Raw genomic sequence first — 20,665 nt, 5'->3', positions numbered from 1 at the left:
GGCCACTCCAGATCACGAATCACCGTAACGTCAGCTCCAGTGTCCACCAGCCCTGTAAAAGGAACATCATTTAAGAGAAGTGTGAACTGAGGTTTCGAGGGGCGGACTGACATTGTCAGAGCAACAAGTGGAGAGGACGCGCTGTGAGACGGCGAGTGAGACAACGTCGATCCAAAGCCACCTCTGCCCCGAGTTCGATCCTCGGCAGCTGGCACCTGATAGGGGACTAAAATCAATTGTGCAATTGACCGTCCACGCGGGAGCGACTGTGGAAGATGAGTCCACACCTGAACCTTAATAATGCCAGTGTAATCAGCATCAATGACCCCTGGAATGACAAAAAAGCCCTGTTTCCCAGCATGTGAGCGAGGGAGAACAAGACCTACAAAGCCGGCAGGGAGAGGTCCCGTCACCTGTGTAGGTATGGCACAGACCTCCCCTGGCAGCCGAAAGTCAGTGTCCTCCTGCATGATCAAATCAAGCCCTGCACTTCCAGCAGTCGCCGCCCTCATAGAGTCTATGGATTTTAAGGCAGAGGAGCGGTTGTCTGAGTAGGAAACACCCCCGTTTGGCCCTGGGTTCGGGGGGGACCCGTCGCGCGGTTTCCCGACCCGCTACGACACTGATTAGCCCAGTGATAACCTTTCCCACACTTGGGGCACTTCTTTGAGGGTCGGGCTGGTGCCTTAGATGAGCGGCACTCCCGCTGAAAATGACCCTCCTTTCCACAGCGGTAACAACGCTTCCCCTCCTTCCCAGTTTTTCTGAGGGCGGCAGCCAGAACTCCAGCCTTGTGGGCTTGTGTGCCAATGTTCTGGCACGCCCGCAGCATGTCTGAGAGCTCTAAAATACCAGAGGCTTGTGCTGCCTGGAGAGCACGGAGGCAATCCTCGTTTGCATTTTCAACTGCCAATTTTAACAGGAGCTCGTGAGCTGCCTCAGTGTTATCCACCTGTCGGAGGATAGCCTCATGCAATCTGTTGGTAAAATCCAAAAAGGACTCTGAGGCACCCTGACGGATACTGACAAAGCTTTTGTAGGCTTGCCTGAATCCGGGACCTTCTTGAAAGCATGCTGGGCACAGGTGGAAATAATGGGGAAGACGGCCTGAGGGAGTTGAGACTGCATCTCGATAGTAGCAAACGGGCCCTCCCCTGCCAAATGCTCATAAATGATACCGTGCTCTCTATGTACCTGAGCTTGGCGTTCTGCCATCTGCCAATACTCACTAAGCCAAATAACATACTGACTGGGTGACAACATCATGCGCAGCAGCGTTTTCCAATCCTCAGGAATTAGGGAGTACCCAGTACCCATCCCTTCAATGAGACCACGCACAAAGGTGCTAGTCAGGCCAAATTCACGAATTGCTTTCTTTACCTCTCTAACCACCGAGTATGGCAAAGTGGTCCAGGTGCCCACGGGGTTGCCCTGGTCATCATTCTGCCAGGTCACCGGGCAAACGGAGACCAGATCAGCCAGCTCCTCCGCTGTAAGATCTGATCGAGCTTTCGCTGCGTGAACCATTTGTTGCACCAGCGAAAGCTTCTGAGCAGATGCAGATGACCCTCCGGGGGGCCCCACGGGGGGAGGGTGATCACACACCAGCTCCGGTGGGGAAGGCCAGGGAGGCGGTGGTAATAGAGGCACTGGGGGCGAAGCAGGGGAAGGGATGGCTGCAGGAGCGGACGGGGGTGGCAGGATCGGCAGCCCCTCTGTTGGTGCTGGAGAGGGCCTTTCCGAGGCGACACGCTGTGTCGCATCGCCAGGAGGGGGGATGGCTGCAGGAGCGGATGGGCGTGGCGAGATCACCAGCCTCGCGAGGGAGGGCCTGTCGGAGGCGACACACTGTATCGCGTCGCGGCAGAGGTGCCAGGCGTGTAAAGCCTGCACAGGCGCCCGAGGCTCTTCGTGCAATGTCTGGCCCAATCGCTCCCAGTCCACTAGCTTAAGGCTTCCGGCTTCAGGATACCACGGGCACTGGGCACGCACCTCCTGTAGCAGGAGAGTAAGTGCTCGAGCCGGGCAGTCATGCTGAGCCTTACGCAGCAAATACTGCAGCTCATTGCGGTGTTGCACTTGCAAAGCAGAGAGGGAGCTTCCCATACTTACCACAATAAAAAATACTCACCGGGATCCACGAAGCGGATGAGTGACGCGTCTGAAACCCTTGCCGGGCGAGGTGAGTGCTGAGGGCCCCACGTTGGGCGCCAGTTGTGGCGGTTCAATGATCAGACAGAACACAGCTTTATGCAAGCAAACAGGCTGGTCAGCGGAGATGGGCTGTTCTGCCCCCCCGCCTTCCACCTTCTCCTTTTATTATATTTCTCCCCCTAAGCATTACACACTGCTACCCAAAGGAATGTATGACGTTGATTAATATACTTAGTTACCATCCTTTATCTACTACAATCCTGGTTCTCAGGCCTTGAGCCCAGGCTAAGAAAGCCTCCCACAGTTGCTGTCCAAACAATCAAGTTCTCATGGTTCATATCTAGCCCTTGTCCTTGGATAGAGCAATGTGTGCATTGCTTCTACAAAACAGTCAGGGTGTGCCCTGCCTGCTTCCAGGTGGAATAGCTAAACATGAACTCTTCAAAGGAGTTCAGTCACAAATAGAATTAATGCATTATTTTTTTTAAATGAGCATCCTCCACTGGAATGGTGGCCGAAGCATGAAGGGACATAGGCATGTTTAGCATATCTTGCACTTAAATACCTGCGCTGCCAGCTACAAACATGCCATGGGAACGCCTTCTCACACTTTCCGGTGACATCATAAATTAGAAGCAGGCAGCATTCGCTCCCGTAAATGTAAACAAACTTGTTTATCTTAGCGAGTGGCAGAAAAAGAAGTAGCACTGAGTGGACTTCTAGGCTTTAAACTTTTTAATTGCTTTATTTCTCAGTGCACTTATATAATTAAAATCATCTATGTTTCTAAGTTACACTTTCCTGATAAAGAGATTGCACGACAGCACTTGTATGAGGGGAACAGAAAAACGCTATTTTTGTTTTGCATGTTTACAGTACAAATATTTGAAATCAAAAATAATATAAAGTGAGCACTGTACACTTTCTATTCTTTGTTGTGAGAGAAATCAATAGATATGAAAACATAGAAAAACATTATAAGCATATATAACATTATAAACATAAGCACTTATGGGGTTTCTCTCCGGTGTGGATTTTGTGATGTTTAACAAGGTCTGACCTCTGTATGAAACTTTTCCCACATTCTCAGCACTTATGGGGTCTCTCTCCTATGTGGATTTTCTGATGTTTAATTAGGCCTGACCTCCGTACAAATTTTTTCCCACAGTCTAAGCACTTGTGGGGTCTCTCTCCTGTGTGTATTCTTTGATGTGTCACCAGGGCTGATTTCCATGTGAAACTTTTCCCACAGTCAAAGCACTTATGGGGTCTCTCTCCTGTGTGGATTATCTGATGTTTAAGAAGGGTTGGCCTTTCTGTGAAACTTTTTCCACATTCTAAGCACTTATGGGGTTTCTCTCCGGTGTGGACTGCTTGATGTTTAACAAGGTCTGACCTCTGTATGAAACTTTTCCCACATTCTAAGCACTTGTGGGGTCTCTCTCCTGTGTGGATTTTCTGATGTTTAATTAGGCCTGACCTCCATACAAATTTTTTCCCACAGTCTAAGCACTTATGGGGTCTCTCTCCCGTGTGTATTCTCTGATGTGTAACCAGGGCTGATCGCCATGTGAAACTTTTCCCACACTCCAAGCACTTATGGGGTCGCTCTCCTGTGTGGATTACCTGATGTCTAAGAAGGGTTGGCCTTTCTGTGAAACTTTTTCCACAGTCTAAGCACTTTTGGAGTTTCTCTCCGGTGTGGATTGCTTGATGTTTAACAAGGTCTGACCTCTGTATGAAACTTTTCCCACATTCTAAGCACTTATGGGGTCTCTCTCCTGTGTGGATTTTCTGATGTTTAATTAGGCCTGACCTCCGTACAAATTTTTTCCCACAGTCTAAGCACTTATGGGGTCTCTCTCCTGTGTGGATTCTCTGATGTGTCACCAGGGCTGATTTCCATGTGAAACTTTTCCCACAGTCCAAGCACTTATGGGGTCTCTCTCCTGTATGGATTACCTGATGTTTAAGAAGGGCTGGCCTTTCTGTGAAACTTTTTCCACAGTCTAAGCACTTATGAGGTCTCTCTCCCGTGTGGGTTGCCTGATGATTAAGTAGGTTTGACCTCCGTACAAATTTTTTCCCACAGTCTAAGCACTTGTGGGGTCTCTCTCCTGTGTGGATTGCCTGATGTTTAAGAAGGGTTGACCTTTCTGTGAAACTTTTTCCACAGTCTAAGCACTTATGGGGTCTCTCTCTTTTGTGTATTCTCTGATGTGTAACCAGGGCTGATCTCCATGTGAAACTTTTCCCACAGTCCAAGCACTTATGGGGTCTCTCTCCTGTATGGATTACCTGATGTTTAAGAAGGGTTGACCTTTCTGTGAAACTTTTTCCACAGTCTAAGCACTTATGGGGTCTCTCTCCCGTGTGTATTCTCTGATGTGTAATCAGGGCTGATCGCCATGTGAAACTTTTCCCACAGTCCAAGCACTTATGGGGACTCTCTCCTGTGTGGATTAGCTGATGTTTAAGAAGGGATGGCCTTTCTGTGAAACTTTTTCCACAGTCTAAGCACTTATGGGGTCTCTCTCCGGTGTGGACTGCTTGATGTTTAACAAGGTCTGACCTGTGTATGAAAGTTTTCCCACAGTCTAAACACTGATGGGGTCTCTCTCCTGTGTGGATTTTCTGATGTTTAGTTAGGCCTGACCTCCGTACAAATTTTTTCCCACAGTCTAAGCACTTGTGGGATTTCTCTCCTGTGTGGATTGCCTGATGTTTAAGAAGGGTTGGCCTTTCTGTGAAACTTTTTCCACAGTCTAAGCACTTATGAGGTCTCTCTCCAGGGTGGATTGCCTGATGATTAAGTAGGTTTGACCTCTGTATGAAACTTTTCCCACAGTCTAAGCACTTATGGGGTCTCTCTCCCGTGTGTATTCTCCGATGTGTAACCAGGGCTGATCGCCATGTGAAACTTTTCCCACAGTCCAAGCACTTATAGGGTCTCTCTCCTGTGTGGATTACCTGATGTTTAAGAAGGGTTGGCCTTTGTGTGAAACTTTTTCCACAGTCAAAGCACTTATGGGGTCTCTCTCCGGTGTGGACTGCTTGATGTTTAACAAGGTCTGACCTGTGTATGAAAGTTTTCCCACAGTCTAAACACTGATGGGGTCTCTCTCCAGTGTGGATTTTCTGATGTTTAATTAGGCCTGACCTTCGTACGAATTTTTTCCCACAGTCTAAGCACTTGTGGGGTCTCTCTCCTGTGTGGTTTAGCTGATGTGTAATCAGTGCTGACTTCAAATTCAAACAATTCCTGCTCTCAAGGCACCCAGAGGGTTTCTCTCCCGTGTGGCTTCTCCCATGATTAGTAAGATCTGAGCGCTTATTGAGGTTTTCCCCACAGTCCAAGCATTGAAGTGTTTTCTCTCCAGTATTTATTGCCTGAAGCGTAAGAAGCGCCGGTCTCAGAATGAATCCTTTCCCATAACCGAGGCATTCATTGCGTTTGTCTTCCTTGGGGGTTGTCTGCCGGGCTGTGGGATCCCTGTGTCCTTCCCCACATATAATAGATCCATCCAGTTGCTCCCTTGAGTGGTTTCCCAGCAGCCTCTTTGACCTCTGCCAATTTCCCCAGGCTTCTCCCTGTGCCAAGCACTGGGAAAAATTCCCTTCAGCTCTTCCCACAAAAATCCCCTGTGGTTCCCCGTGCCCAGGAATTTCCTGATGTTGATTCTCCTCCTTCTTCTCACTCACTCTCTCATCTCCTGCTGGGAGAGAGACAATGCAGACAGGAGTCATTCTGCTGAGGAGAAATTAAGAGGAATAGAACCGAGGGAAAACCCAACATACTAAAGGTTGGAGAGATGGAGCAATTGGATTCTGCCTCCACTTCCCAGTTGGGAAGGAAACTCCTGCAGTGAACAGGACCTGTGGGAAGCGATGTCAGTGATATCTGCTGCCTGCAGCCCTGCTCTGGGTGAGATGAGGAAGGAACTGAGGGCACTTACTAATATGTCATTTTTGGGATTCTCAACTTTTTCTTTCATTCACCAGATGATGTGTATGTCAGTGCTCACCTGTGTGGGCACCTCTTGGGATCTCTCTTTCCTCACAGGCCTGGAGATCGGGCACCCACGGCTCTTCCCCTCGTTCCAGCCGGGTGATTAGGCCAGGTTTGGGAAGGGGAAATCCTGTGCAGGGAGTGAAATCAGACCAGATCAGGGTTTGTGGAGGATTGAGAGATCGTCTGTCAGAAAGGATATTCCATGGGTGACACCTGTCCCAGTGCTGTGCTGGGGAAAGTGGAATCTAAGAGGACGGGAACATGGTCACTGAGCCCCCTCGGGGGAGGCAGACGTCTGAGGAGGTGAGGGCAATTGTGATGCACACCCAGCTCTCGTGTTAAACCCCTGCCTATTTCTAAACCTGCGAAGCCCAGAGCCCTCCACATGGCTGGAGCTGTTCCCAAGGAGGAGAGAGAAGAGGGATTCTGTGTACGACCGAGAAACAACACAGACAGGACGATGCACGGCTTCTCCACCATGCAAGCTATGGGGGTTGGGTGGGGATGATTTAGTATGTGCCTTATGTTTTGACACCCTCTTCTCATTGGAGCATGATGAGGGTGTCAGACACGCAGACCTCCCCAGTTTCCAATAACCAAGGGGCCAGGAATCCCTTACCCAGCGAGGTCACCGTCTCGTAGTTCTCCTGCATGACATCCCTGTAGAGGGCTCTCTGACCAGGGTCCAGCAAAGCCCCCTGCCCCTGGGTGAAATACACAGCCACCTCCTCGAAGGTCACCGGCATCTGAAACAACAAGAATCCCCCACTCAGCACCTGCTGCCCCAGCCACAATCCCACTAGTCATGGGGTAGGACGGAGAGAGAAGCAGAATCCTCCCCGCACCCTGCTCAGAGCAGCCAGAAGGCTCCAGGGGCTGGGAGACGGCGAGAGCTTCTTGTCCCCCCAGCACATGGAGCAGGGCAGGGTCTTCTCATTTCCCACTCGCCTGCCAGCCATAGGCTGAGACGGAAAGCAGAGCTCCGAGCCGGGGACAGGGACAGGAATCCTGACAGCTTCCCTTCGTATTTCACAGCAGCCTCTGGTCAGTGGGTCAGGCTCCAGCACTGGGAGTCTGGTCCATTTTCCCAGCCCTCCCCAGGGGGGTGTTTTCTGGTTCAGAAATGGGGGATTGTTTCCCCTCCCTCCCCCCGTCAATGGGCCCTCTACGATGCCCCTCCCCCACCACCAAAAGCTCCCTGAAAATCCCCTACCTGAGCTGGCTCCGTCACAGCCATTTCCCTGCCCTGTCCCCTGCAAGATGGGACAATCTGAAGCGAAACGTGCGATTCCTCAGCCTGTCGGAGGAGCAGGAAGATTGGGCAGGTTTCATAAGGGGCTGGATGGAGTCCATGTCACTCCCCGATTCCCCCCAGGCTCTCTCCCTGCAGACAGATGCTCTGATTCTATGACTCTGCCATGCTGGGAACAAACCCAGTTAGTTCATTACCTCCCCGGCCAGCCCCCCCTGCTTAGAACTAACCCACCACGTCCCTTCTAAACCTCCCCAGAGCAGCATCTCCGAGCCAAATGCTGGAAAAAGAGCAGATCAAAGGAGTCACTTCAGGGTACTGCCCCACAGTGTATTGTGACCCCCTCTAGCTCTCCCCCGTCTCCCTCCGTAGTGTAGTGCGGTGCTCAGCAGAGCGAGCAACTGGCTTTTCCTCTCTCAGCCCCTGCTCTTGTTCCCAGGAGAGCGGACTGCCCCGGGGGAGCAGGGAATGGATCTGGGCAGGGCTGGGAGCTGGGAACCTCCCTCCCCACTTCTTGCTGCTGCTGCTGCCCTTCAAGTCTCTCCGCTCTCCTTTTTTATCTTCTTCCCTCAACCTGGGAGAACGGGTGACTGTCCCATTGCCATAGGCCTTTGCTCTCATTAGGCAGCTCAGCCACTGACACTGGTAACAGGGGTTTGAAGCTGGCTGTGTCACTGAGGGCAGGAGCTCTGGTACTCACAGACACAGGGAGCCCCTCCCCTTGTAGGCCAAACTCACCAGCCAGTCCCTGAAATCAGCTCTTTGTGCAGTCATTTCCCTGCCCAGCTCCAACCCTTTCTCCGTCACCTGGAGGTTCAGGCTCAGGGGCTGGTATGGTCAGAGTGGTTCCAGTCACTGAGAAAGTGCCCCTGGGGCTGGTCTCAGAGGGGTGTGATGAAGGGGGAATGTTCTTAATTTTTTCTCTGAATAGTGAGTGTGTGCCTCAGTTTCCCCATGTATTACTCAACTATCAAGCTGGTGGGATACAGGAGAGTGGTTACTGCGGAGACCTCAAGAGGACAGGTGTCACTGCAGAGTGGCTGCGTGGTCACAGAGAATGGCCAAAATTCTGTATCCTGAGGTCTCTGAGGATGTGGGGCTGGAAGTGGGTCAGTCTCCTGATTTGGGGCTCAGCGGGGAGAGCCCAGGGCTCGGGACTCTGGATTCCCCCCAAGATGGACTTTGCTGAATGCTCCTGATTTCTGTGCTAACAAGCTCTGTTCCACACTGTTTTCTCAGCGACCAATGAACCCTTCTGTTTTCCAAGCTGGCTGAGAGTCACAGCTGACTGCGGAGGTGGGGTGCACGGCCCCTGTGAGGAGCATGTCAGGCTTCTCCTTAGGCTGCCCCCGGGGGTTCAGGCTGGGGCCATGTGCCCTCCCTGGGCCCCAGGACCGGGAAGGCTGGGGCCACATGCTCAGCAGGTTGGGGGAGATGTTGGGGGTGCTCAGGGTCTGGGGTCCTGCCCCTGCATTGGGAGGGGGACTTGCCTCCCCCAGCCCTAGATTCATCCCCCACCAGCTGTACCTCGTTCTTCTTCCCAGCTCCTAGTCCCAGGCAGGGGGGCTGAAACAATCTGTACAGTGGGGTGTCAAGGTTCCTTCCCCACTCTGAACTCTAGGCTACAGAAGTGGGGACCCACATGAAAGACCCCCTAAGCTTATTCTTACCAGCCTAAGTTAAAAACTTCCCCAAGGTACCAACTTTGCCTTGTGCTTGAACAGTATGCTGGCACCACCAAATGTTTTAAACAAAGAACAGGGAAAGAGACCACTTGGAGACGTCTTCCCCCCAAAATAGCCCCCCAAACCCTACACACCCCCTTTCCTGGGGAGGCTTGAGAATAATATCCTAACCAATTGGTTACAAAATCATGAAAGACCCAAACCCCTGGATCTTGGAAGAATGTAAAAATCAGTCAGGTTCTTAAAAAAAGGATTTTATTAAAAAAAAATAGAGAGAGAGAGGTAAAACTCATCTCTGTAAAATCAGGATGGAAAATACTTTACAGGGCATTCAGATTCAAAACACAGAGGATCCCCCTCTGGGCAAAACCTTAAAGTTACAGAAAACAGGAATAAACCCCCCTCTTAACACAGGGAAAATTCACATAAAACAAAAGATAAACGAATCCGGCCTCGCCTGTACTTATACTGGTTGCAAAATTGGAGACTTGGATTAGGATGGGTTGGAGAAGATGGATTTCTGTCTGGCCTCTCTCAGTCCCAAGAGAGAACAACCACGTAAACAAAGAGCACAAACAAAAGCCTTCCCCCCCCTGCAAGATTTGAAAGTTTCTTGTCCCCTTATTGGTCCTTTGGGTCAGGTGCCAGCCAGGTTAGCTGAGCTTCTGAACCCTTCACAGGTAACAGGATGTTGCCTTTGGCCAGGAGGGATTTTATAGCACTGTGTACAGAAAAGTGGTTTCCCTTCCCTTTATATTTATAACAGGGGGGCTGAGAGCCATTGAACCAAACTGTAAAGCCTGGATAGGATGGAAACCCCTTCAAGCCAGGGGGTGCATCAGGGCCCCGCCAGCCCAGATCCAGAGCCTGTGCTGCCCCCCCCCCCCCCGATTGTGCCCCTGGGCCCCGCTCCCTCCCCGACCCCCAGCTGGGGCCCCCCATCCTGCATCCAGTTTAGCCCCTGCCAACCTTCTGCCCCTCCCTATTTGCCCCCCTCAGATCTCTCTGATCTGCAGCCCCCATCCACGGGGAGCAGCCCGGGGCCAAACCCGCCCCCTGCGGCCTGGGGGTGACGGGGGGGGGCGGGTCTCTCTTACCTTCCCTCCGAGCGGGGCCCCCCGGGGCAGGGGCCGGGCCGGGAAGGGGCCCTGGCCGGGCTGGGGGCTCTGCCCTGGGAGAGGCTCCCGGGGAGCAGCGGGCAGGGCCCGGCTGGAGGTTCCCCTCTCCCGGCTGCAGCCCGGGCTCCGGGCTCCCAGCACCAGCCGCCGGGGCGCGGGGATCTCGCCGGGAGCCAGAGTCCCCGCAGCGGCTGCGAGTCACTTCCTGGGCCGGGCTGAGCCCCGCGATCGCTCCCCCCAGAGCCGCCCCCCAGCCGCTCCTGGGTCCTAGCGATCAACCCGTCAGGCTGCGCCTCCCCTCTCTGTGTCAGGTGTCCTGTTTTCAAGTGCTCCGCCTAGGAATGTGCTACCGGGAGCGGTTACCGATAGGTAGTGGAGGGTAAGAAACTGCTAGTGTAGTAAACTGCTACCTGATGTAGGAAATGCCTACGGGCAGCAGCTTCTTCCACTGCAGTGTAGGTGAAATTGCTACACGTAGAAAAGTGCTCGCTCGCTCTCTCCCTCTCGCTCCCTGTAGCAGTTATTTCTATGTGTAGATTGTAAGAAACAGCTTTTGTAAACAGAGGCTCCTTCCCGCACAGGTCATGTTTGCTAAACCTTAATTTTTTTTTCTCTTCTCTGGCCTCTCTCCAATTTTTACTCCAGCTGAGAGCTCATCAGCCCAGAGGAGAGATATCCCAGAGTGACGGTCTGTTTTCTTGCATAGGTCCCTTTCCACAGTACTCGGATTCAGCTTGTGGTCCACTATGACCCTCCGATCCCTTTCCGCAGGACTCCTTCCTAGGAAGTCGTTTCCCATTTTGTATTCTTCCAGCTTGTTATCATTCACAAAAGTTTATAATTGTACTCTCTGTGCCATTATCTCAATCATTCATTCAGATTTTGAATAGAAACTTATCCAGAACTGATCCCTGCAGAACCCCACTGGTTATGCCCTTTCAGCCTGACTCAGCCCTTTCAGCCTGTGAATCACTTGCACCCATCTTATTTTAGCTCCATCTAGGTGGCATTTCCATAGTTTGTTTATGAGAAGGTCATGGGAGACCTGCAGCACTGCAATCTGATGAAGCTAATTCCTCCAGATAGCAGTTTCTCAACACTGTAGGTAGGTGAGACTGCTCTCTGCAGCAATTAGCTACATCAGATGGCCTTTGTTAGCATCGTAGGACCTGTCGCTGCTGCAGGTAGCCTGGTCCTACAGATAGCACATCCCTGCAGGTTGCAATTTCTTACACGTATATGGGTGTGAAAATGCTATCTGTAACACTGCAATCTGATGAAGTTAATTCCTACAGATAGCAGTCTCACGTACCTGTGGTGTGAGAAACTGCTCTCTGTAGAAATTAGCTACATCAGATGGCCTCTTTTAGCAAAGTAGGACCTGTCGCAGCTGCATATGTTTCTGGATGGTACAAGGCCCTGTACGGTACAAGGCCCTGTATACACATTAACCCTCATGGGGCACATCACTATCACTCTCACAAGACAGGATACTAGATTAGGCGGACTATTGGTCTGACCCATGATGGCAGTCATTACAATATATTTTTTTCCATGGAGAAAGACATTATACGAGCTAATATACTGCCTTTATTCAATATTTGAGAATCAAGTTGTACACAGTGGCATGAGGAAAAACACTCAGGGCTAGACTGAGAGGCAAAATAACAGTTGCAACAATGCAATCCCCATTGGTGGCTGGACTCCAAAAGTTTTGACACTAGGCCAGAAATTCAGTGAGCTCTAAACTGAGAAGAAAAAAAATTAAATTTAAAAATTCAGGGAATTCAGGGAATCCCAGCAACAGACAAGACAACTGCGAGGAGACTCTATGCAATCAGATACAGTGATAAGGGATTCTTTGTTTCTGAGGGGATATATGTAAAATGTTTCACTGAATTAAGTCTCAGGGATTATTTATACTGACAAATTAAAGTGCTCTAACTTGCTGGCTCAGGAGGGTGAAAATCACCCCCCTGAGCGCAGCAAGTGTGAGCTCTTTAAAGCGCTCGTGTGGACAGGCTCAGCTCCCGGTGCTCGGAGCTAATCCCCTCGTTGAGGTGGATTACCAGGAGCACTGGCACCCACGGCAGCGCTTTGAACTTTCTCGTGTAGACATAGCCTCAGTGGGTTAGATCAGACCAAGAGGAGCGGCACTGACTAGGCATTGGGATGCCTGTGCCTTTAAGAACCCAGCCCTGGGAAGCCCATGCTGAGAGGTGCTGTCTGTGGGAGGGGAAATTAAAAAGCCCCTTTGCCCCCCAACATTTTTGCAAGCACTGGTGTCTCAGTCCCACTGGGGTAACTGTTACCCCCCGTGCCCCCGCCTGTGCCGGGTTTTGCCCTCTGATACCTTCTGCCAGCACCTCACCCCAAGCTTAACTCCTGCTCCACGCCCCCAGCCCTGATTTTGCCTTTTAGCCCCTCTCCTAATGCTGCCTCCAGCTGCTTGACCCCCCCAATCAGTCAATTTCCACCCCCTACGCAGACCCTGGCCACCCCCCTGCTCCAATTCACCCCTTTTGCCCCTTTTTAACCCCTGTAAATAGCAGTCAGCAGATTTTTACTGCTAATAAGGGCAGGGTGAAGGGCAGTGGCTTCAGCAGATGTACTGAGGACAGAAGGGAGGGACCATCTTCCATCTAGTGTGGGGAATGGGTGACACATTTTTCTAAAATACTGAATGAACTTTAGGGGAAACCACTAAACATGCGCTGAGGTAAGTGGGGAAATGGTCCTGCTATTGTGGGGAACTTTCCTAACTTAAACACCTCCTGGGTGGAATCAAATAGCAGAAGGATCTGAGTCCTCGCTCCCACTCCCTTCACCCAGAGCCTGCCTCACCTTGAGGTCTCCTGTCAAGGTTCCTTCCCCACTCTGAACTCTAGGGTACAGATGTGGGGACCTGCATGAAAAAACCCCTAAGCTTATTTTTACCAGCTTAGGTTAAAACTTCCCCAAAGTACAACTATTTTACCTTTTGCCCTTGGACTTTATTGCTGCCACCACCAAGCATTTAACAAATATATAACCGGGAAAGAGCCCGCTTGGAAACGTCTTTCCCCCAATCCTTCCAAGCCCTATGCTCCCTTTCCTGGGGAAGGCTTGATAAAAATGCTCACCAATTTGCATAGGTGACCACAGACCCAAACCCTTGGATCTTAAGAACAATGAAAAAGCAATCAGGTTCTTAAAAGAAGAATTTTAATTGAAGAAAAATAGTAAAAGAATCACCTCTGTAAAATCAGGATGGTAAATACCTTACAGGGTAATCAGATTCAAAACATGAATCAGATTCAAAATCCCTCTAGGCAAAACCTTAAGTTACAAAAAGACTCAAAAACAGGAGTATACATTCCATTCAGCACAACTTATTTTATCAGCCATTTAAACAAAACAGAATCTAAGGCATATCTAACTAGATTGCTTATTAACTCTTTACAGGAGATCTGACTTGCATTCCTGCTCTGGTCTCGGCAAAAGCAACACACAGACAGAGAGAAACTTTGTTTCTCCCCCCCTCCAGCTTTGAAAGTATCTTGTCTCCTCATTGGTCATTTTGGTCAGGTGCCAGCGAGGTTATCCTAGGGTATGTCTACACTACGAAATTAGGTCGAATTTATAGAAGTCGGTTTTTTAGAAATCGGTTTTATATATTCGAGTGTGTGTGTCCCCACAGAAAATGCTCTAAGTGCATTAAGTGCATTAACTCGGCGGAGCGCTTCCACAGTACCGAGGCAAGCGTCGACTTCCGGAGCGTTGCACTGTGGGTAGCTATCCCACAGTTCCCGCAGTCTCCGCTGCCCATTGGAATTCTGGGTTGAGATCCCAATGCCTGATGGGGCTAAAACATTGTCACGGGTGGTTCTGGGTACATATCGTCAGGCCCCCGTTCCCTCCCTCCCCCCGTGAAAGCAAGGGCAGACAATCATTTCACGCCTTTTTTCCTGAGTTACCTGTGCAGACGCCATACCACGGCAAGCATGGAGCCCGCTCAGGTAACTGTCACCCTATGTCTCCTGGGTGCTGGCAGACGCGGTACGGCATTGCTACACAGTAGCAGCAACCCCTTGCCTTGTGGCAGCAGACGGTACAGTACGACTGGTAGCCATCATCGTCATGTCTGAGGTGCTCCTGGTCGCCTCTGTGAGGTCGATCAGGAGCGCCTGGGCAAACATGGGCGCAGGGACTAAATTTGGAGTGACTTGAGCAGGTCATTCTCTTTAGTCCTGCAGTCAGTCCTATTGAACTGTCTTATGGTGAGCGGGCAGGCGATACGGACTGCTAGCAGTCGTACTGTACCATCTTCTGCCAGGCAGGCAAGAGATGAGGATTGCTAGCAGTCGTATTGTACCATCTTATGCCAGGCAGGCAAGAGATGAAGATGGCTAGCAGTCGTACTGTACCATCTTCTGCCGAGCAGCCATGAGATGTGGATGGCATGCAGTCCTTCTGCACCGTCTGCTGCCAGCCAAAGATGTAAAAGATAGATGGAGTGGGTCAGAACAAGAAATAGACCAGATTTGTTTTGTACTCATTTGCCTCCTCCCCTGTCTAGATCACACTGCAGTCACTCACAGAGAAGGTGCAGCGAGGTAAATCTAGCCATGTATCAATCAGAGGCCAGGCTAACCTCCTTTTTCCAATAACAACGATAACTTAGGTGCACCATTTCTTATTGGAACCCTCCGTGCAGTCCTGCCTGAAATACTCCTTGATGTACAGGCACACCCTTTGTTGATTTTAGCTCCCTGAAGCCAACCCTGTAAGCCGTGTCATCAGTCGCCCCTCCCTCCGTCAGAGCAACGGCAGACAATCGTTCCGCGCCTTTTTTCTGTGCGGACGCCATACCAAGGCAAGCATGGAGGCCGCTCAGCTCACTTTGGCAATTAGGAGCACATTAACCACCACACGCATTATCCAGCAGTATATGCAGCACCAGAACATGGCAACGCGATACCGGGCGAGGAGGCGACGTCAGCGCGGTCCCGTGAGTGATCAGGACATGGACACAGATTTCTCTGAAAGCATGGGCCCTGACAATGCATGCATCATGGTGCTAATGGGGCAGGTTCATGCTGCGGAACGCCGATTCTGGGCTCGGGAAACAAGCACAGACTGGTGGGACCGCATAGTGTTGCAGGTCTGGGACGATTCCCAGTGGCTGCGAAACTTTCGCATGCATAGGGGCACTTTCATGGAACTTTGTGACTTGCTTTCCCCTGCCCTGAAGTGCATGAATACCAAGATGAGAGCAGCCCTCACAGTTGAGAAGCGAGTGGCGATAGCCTTGTGGAAGCTTGCAACGCCAGACAGCTACCGGTCAGTTGGGAATCAATTTGGAGTGGGCAAATCTACTGTGGGGGCTGCTGTGATGCAAGTAGCTCACGCAATCAAAGATCTGCTGATATCCAGGGTAGTGACCCTGGGAAATGTGCAGGTCATAGTGGATGGCTTTGCTGCAATGGGATTCCCTAACTGTGGTGGGGCCATAGACGGAACCCATATCCCTATCTTGGCACCGGAGCACCAAACCGGTGAGTACATAAACCACAAGGGGTACTTTTCAATAGTGCTGCAAGCTCTGGTGGATCACAAGGGACGTTTCACCAACATCAACGTGGGATGGCCGGGAAAGGTGCATGATGCTCGCATCTTCAGGAACTCTGGTCTGTTTCAAAAGCTGCAGGAAGGGACTTTATTCCCAGACCAGAAAATAACTGTTGGGGATGTTGAAATGCCTATATGTATCCTTGGGGACCCAGCCTACCCCTTAATGCCATGGCTCATGAAGCCGTACACAGGCAGCCTGGACAGTAGTCAGGAGCTGTTCAACTACAGGCTGAGCAAGTGCAGAATGGTGGTAGAATGTGCATTTGGACGTTTAAAGGCGCGCTGGCGCAGTTTACTGACTCGCTTAGACCTCAGCGAAACCAATATTCCCACTGTTATTACTGCTTGCTGTGTGCTCCACAATATCTGTGAGAGTAAGGGGGAGACGTTTATGGCGGGGTGGGAGGTTGAGGCAAATCGCCTAGCTGCTGGTTACGCGCAGCCAGACACCAGGGCGGTTAGAAGAGCACAGGAGGGCGCGGTACGCATCAGAGAAGCTTTGAAAACCAGTTTCATGACTGGCCAGGCTACGGTGTGAAAGTTCTGTTTGTTTCTCCTTGATGAAACCCCCCGCCCCTTGGTTCACTCTACTTCCCTGTAAGCTAACCACCCTCCCCTCCTCCCTTTAATCATTGCTTGCAGAGGCAATAAAGTCATTGCTGCTTCACAGTCATGCATTCGTTATTCATTCATCACACAAATAGGGCGATGACTACCAAGGTATCCCAGGAGGGGTGGTGGAGGAGGGAAGGAAAATGCCACACAGCACTTTAAGCACAGCACTTTAAAAGTTTACAACTTTAAAATTTATTGAATGACAGCCTTCTTTTTTTTGGGCAATCCTCTGTGGTGGAGTGGCTGGTTGGCCGGAGGCCCCCCCACCGCGTTCTTGGGCGTCTGGGTGTGGAGGCTATGGAACTTGGGGAGGAGGGCGGTTGGTTACAGAGGGGCAGCAGTGGCAGTCTGTGCTCCAGCTGCCTTTGCTGCAGCTCAACCATGCACTGGAGCATACTGGTTTGGTCCTGCAGCAGCCTCAGCATTGAATCCTGCCTCCTCTCATCACGCTGCTGCCACATTTGCGCTTCAGCCCTGTCTTCAGCCCGCCACTTACTCTCTTCAGCCCTCCACCTCTCCTCCCGGTCATTTTGTGCTTTCCTGCACTCTGACATTATTTGCCTCCACGCATTCGTCTGTGCTCTGTCAGTGTGGGAGGACAGCATGAGCTCGGAGAACATTTCATCGCGAGTGCGTTTTTTTTTCTTTCTAAGCTTCACTAGCCTCTGGGAAGGAGAAGATCCTGTGATCATTGAAACACATGCAGCTGGTGGAGAAAAAAAAAGGGACAGCGGTATTTAAAAAGACACATTTTATAAAACAGTGGCTACACTCTTTCAGGGTAAACCTTGCTGTTAACATTACATACATAGCACATGTGCTTTCGTTACAAGGTCGCATTTTGCCTCCTCCCACCGCGTGACTATCCCCTCAACCTTCCCCCCTCCCTGTGGCTAACAGCGGGGAACATTTCTGTTTAGCCACAGGCAAACAGCCCAGCAGGAATGGGCTCCTCTGAGTGTCCCCTGAAGAAAAGCACTCTATTTCAACCAGGTGACCATGAATTATATCTCACTCTCCAGAGGATAACACAGAGAGATAAAGAACGGATTTTGGTTGAATGCCAGCAAACATACACTGCAATGCTTTGTTCTACAGTGATTCCCGAGTACGTGTTACTGGCCTGGAGTGGTAAAGTGTCCTACCATGAAGGACGAAATAAGGCTGCCCTCCCCAGAAACCTTTTGCAAAGGCTTTAGGACTACATCTAGGAGAACCGCAAATGCCAGGGCAAAGTAATCCTTTCACATGCTTGCTTTTAAACCATGTATAGCATTTTAAAAGGTACACTCACCAGAGGTCCCTTCTCCGCCTGCTGGGTCCAGGAGGCAACCTTGGGTGGGTTCGGGGGGTACTGGCTCCAGGTCTAGGGTGAGAAACAGTTCCTGGCTGTCGGGAAAACCGGTTTCTCCACTTGCTTGCTGTGAGCTATCTACAACTTCCTCCTCATCATCATCTTCTTCGTCCCCAAAACCTACTTCCGTATTGCCTCCATCTCCATTGAAGGAGTCAAACAACACGGCTGGGGTAGTGGTGGCTGAACCCCCTAAAATGGCATGCAGCTCATCATAGAAGCGGCATGTTTGGGGCTCTGACCCAGAGCGGCTGTTCGCCTCTCTGGTTTTCTGGTAGGCTTGCCTCAGCTCCTTCAGTTTCACGCGGCACTGCTTCGGGTCCCTGTTATGGCCTCTGTCCTTCATGCCCTGGGAGATTTTGACAAAGGTTTTGGCATTTCGAAAACCGGAACGGAGTTCTGATAGCACGGATTCCTCTCCCCAAACAGCGATCAGATCCCGTACCTCCCGTTCGGTCCATGCTGGAGCTCTTTTGCGATTCTGGGACTCCATCATGGTCACCTGTGCTGATGAGCTCTGCATGGTCACCTGCAGCTTGCCACGCTGGCCAAACAGGAAATGAGATTCAAAAGTTTGCGGTTCTTTTCCTGTCTACCTGGCCAGTGCATCTGAGTTGAGAGTGCTGTCCAGAGCGGTCAGAATGGAGCACTCTGGGATAGCTCCCGGAGGCCAATACCATCGAATTGTGTCCACAGTACCCCAAATTCGAGCCGGCAACGTCGATTTAAGCGCTAATCCACTTGTCAGGGGTGGAGTAAGGAAATCGATTTTAAGAGCCCTTTAAGTCGAAATAAAGGGCTTCATTGTGTGGACGGGTGCAGGTTTAAATCGATTTAACGCTGCTAAATTCGACCTAAAGTCCTAGTGTAGACCAGGGCTTAGCTTCTTAACCCTTTACAGGTGAAAGGGTTTTTCCTCTGGCCAGGAGGGATTTTAAAGGTGTTTACCCTTCCCTTTATATTTATGACACTCCCCTTCCACTCTCCTGTGTGGCGAAGTCCTTATAACCCTGACCAGACAGGGCCCAGGCTTCCTGAAGGGCTCGGCCCCCTGACCTGGTTATGACCACTCAGGACACAGGTTAGAGCAAACCCACTCTGGGTACTTTCTCCGCTCTGGATGCTTCCCTGATCTCTTCCCTGACCATTGTCTATGCCCCAGAACAAGTGGAATTTACTAACCAGCAAGTAATTTAAAACAATCAGGAAGCAATGGGAAAGGTGAAAGGAAAACACTTAGCCCCACTCTATGGGCTCTGGGGAAGCACAAACAGCATCTCTGGGATGCCCGGACAGTTCACAGTCTGTCCCTCCCACGTCCCAGGCCTCCTGCCCAGGCCCTGGCTGTGCTGCAGGGATGCTGCGGGTCAGACAGGTGCTCTGGTGGTGGCCACACGCCCTCAGGCTCTCAGTGACAGAACTTTTCTTTCCAGTGTCCCCGGAAAGGTGCAAACCAGAGGACAAATAAAAAGCCCCCCCCCCCCACTTGGTAATCTCTGTAAACTGATTGGAGGGGGGTCAGTGGGGCAGACTTGTGATCTTTCAGCACTTCTGGCTGCTGACCAAGTTCTGTCCCTGCCCCCCAGGGTTCCATGGGGTGCAGACCATGGACTGGGACACCCACGAGGGGCAGGGGAAATGCCAGTATGATGGGGATAACTTCATCAGCTTCCACATTCAGCCTCAAGCCCCTTACCCCTGTCTGCATCCCGACTCCCCCCTCCTGAAACCGTGGCCCTGCTCCCAGCCCCACCTCAATGGGATGCGGGGGGGGGGGATTTTTAGAGCTACACTGCCTCCCCCTTATCCCTCTCTGTGCCCTTCTACCCCCTTGAGGTGCGGCCGGGAGCAGGGCCATGGCTCCGGGAGGGTGGGAGATGGGACACAGACAGGGGTAAGAGGCCCGAAGCTGGACGGGGAAGTTGATGAAGTCATCCCCATCGTACTGGCATTTACCCTGCCCCCGGCGGTGTCCCAGATCAAGGCCTCCGTCCCGTGGAACCCAGGGGGAGGGCAGGGACAGAACTAGGTCAGCAGCCAGAAGTGCTCAAAGATCATGAGTCCAACCCCTTGACCCCCTCCCCCCAGTCAGTTACAGAGATTACCAAGTGTGGGGGCTTTTTATTTGTCCTCTGGATTTGCACCTTTCCGGGGACACTGGGAAGAAAGGTCCTGTCACCTAGAGCCTGAGGGCGTGTGGCCACCGCCAGAGCACGTGTCTGACCCACGGCATCCCTGCAGCACAGCCAGGGCCTGGGCAGGAGGCCTGGGATGGACTGTGAACTGCCCCCGTGCCCACAGAGTGGGGCTAAGTGTTTTCCTTTCGCCTTTCTCATTGTTTCCTGATTTTTTTTTTTAATTAGTTGCTGTTTAGTAAATTGCCATTTGTTCTGGAGTATAGACAATGGTCAGGGAGGAGGTCAGGGAAGCGTCCAGAGCGGAGAAAATATCCTGGAGTGGGCACGCTCCAGCCTGTGTCCTGCATGGTCACACCAAGTTTGGGGGCCGAGCCCCTCAGGAAGCCTGGGCCCAGCCTTGTCAGGGTTATAAGGACTTTACCACACAGGAGAGTGGAAGGGGAGCCCTCAAGGTGAGGCAGGCTCTGGGTGAGGGAAGAGGGAGCGAGGACTCAGATCCTTCTGCTGTTTGATTCCACAGCAGTGGGGGGTAAAGTCAGGAAAGTTCCCCACAGTAACAGGACCATTTCCCCGCTTACCTCCCTGCATGTTTACTGGCTTCCCCTAAAGTTCATTCAATATTTTAGGGAAAAGTGTCAGAGCTGGCCACACTCTGAGGCCACCAAAAATGTGGCCGTGAGAACCCCTGGGCTCGATGCTCATGAGGGGCCCTTCTGACCTTACA

The 20,665-nt window shown here is 51.4% G+C and overlaps 1 protein-coding gene and 1 pseudogene across 7 annotated transcripts in view; one reads left to right on the top strand and one right to left on the bottom strand.

Annotated features, from left to right (window-relative positions):
- The window catches only part of LOC311530891 (zinc finger protein RFP-like), a 181,845-nt pseudogene that overhangs the window by 100,431 nt on the left and 60,749 nt on the right, over positions 1-20,665 (top strand). The window lies entirely within an intron of this gene.
- Positions 2,248-10,423, bottom strand: LOC311530794 (uncharacterized protein). 6 transcript variants are annotated; one of them, XM_084647701.1, is made up of 5 exons: positions 10,201-10,423; positions 7,380-7,550; positions 6,786-6,912; positions 6,180-6,293; positions 2,248-5,870 (listed from the first exon to the last, which is right to left on the bottom strand). In XM_084647701.1, the coding sequence occupies exons 2-5, from the start codon at positions 7,401-7,403 to the stop codon at positions 3,241-3,243; spliced, it is 2,895 nt and encodes a 964-aa protein (XP_084503827.1). In that variant the 5' UTR covers positions 7,404-7,550; positions 10,201-10,423; the 3' UTR covers positions 2,248-3,240. The 6 variants fall into 6 exon arrangements, with proteins under 6 accessions (XP_084503827.1, XP_084503829.1, XP_084503828.1 ...); XM_084647703.1 differs by having other exon boundaries at positions 2,248-5,867; XM_084647702.1 differs by having other exon boundaries at positions 7,380-7,463.

This window comes from Lepidochelys olivacea (genome assembly GCF_965140295.1).
Source record: "Lepidochelys olivacea isolate rLepOli2 genome assembly, chromosome: 14".
Classification (NCBI taxonomy): Eukaryota; Metazoa; Chordata; order Testudines; family Cheloniidae; genus Lepidochelys; species Lepidochelys olivacea.
The sequence above is the reverse complement of the archived record's forward strand: the minus strand, read 5'-3'. Positions and strand labels throughout refer to the sequence as shown.

Excerpts from the sequence above, each read along its gene's own strand:
- LOC311530794 (XM_084647701.1), bottom strand. The coding sequence starts at position 7,403 with ATGGCTGTGACGGAGCCAGCTCAG. Across the intron at positions 6,913-7,379 it reads CTGTGACGGAGCCAGCTCAG|ATGCCGGTGACCTTCGAGGA; the intron begins GTAGGGGATTTT and ends TTGTTGTTTCAG. Across the intron at positions 5,871-6,179 it reads CCCAAGAGGTGCCCACACAG|CAGGAGATGAGAGAGTGAGT; the intron begins GTGAGCACTGAC and ends TCTCTCTCCCAG.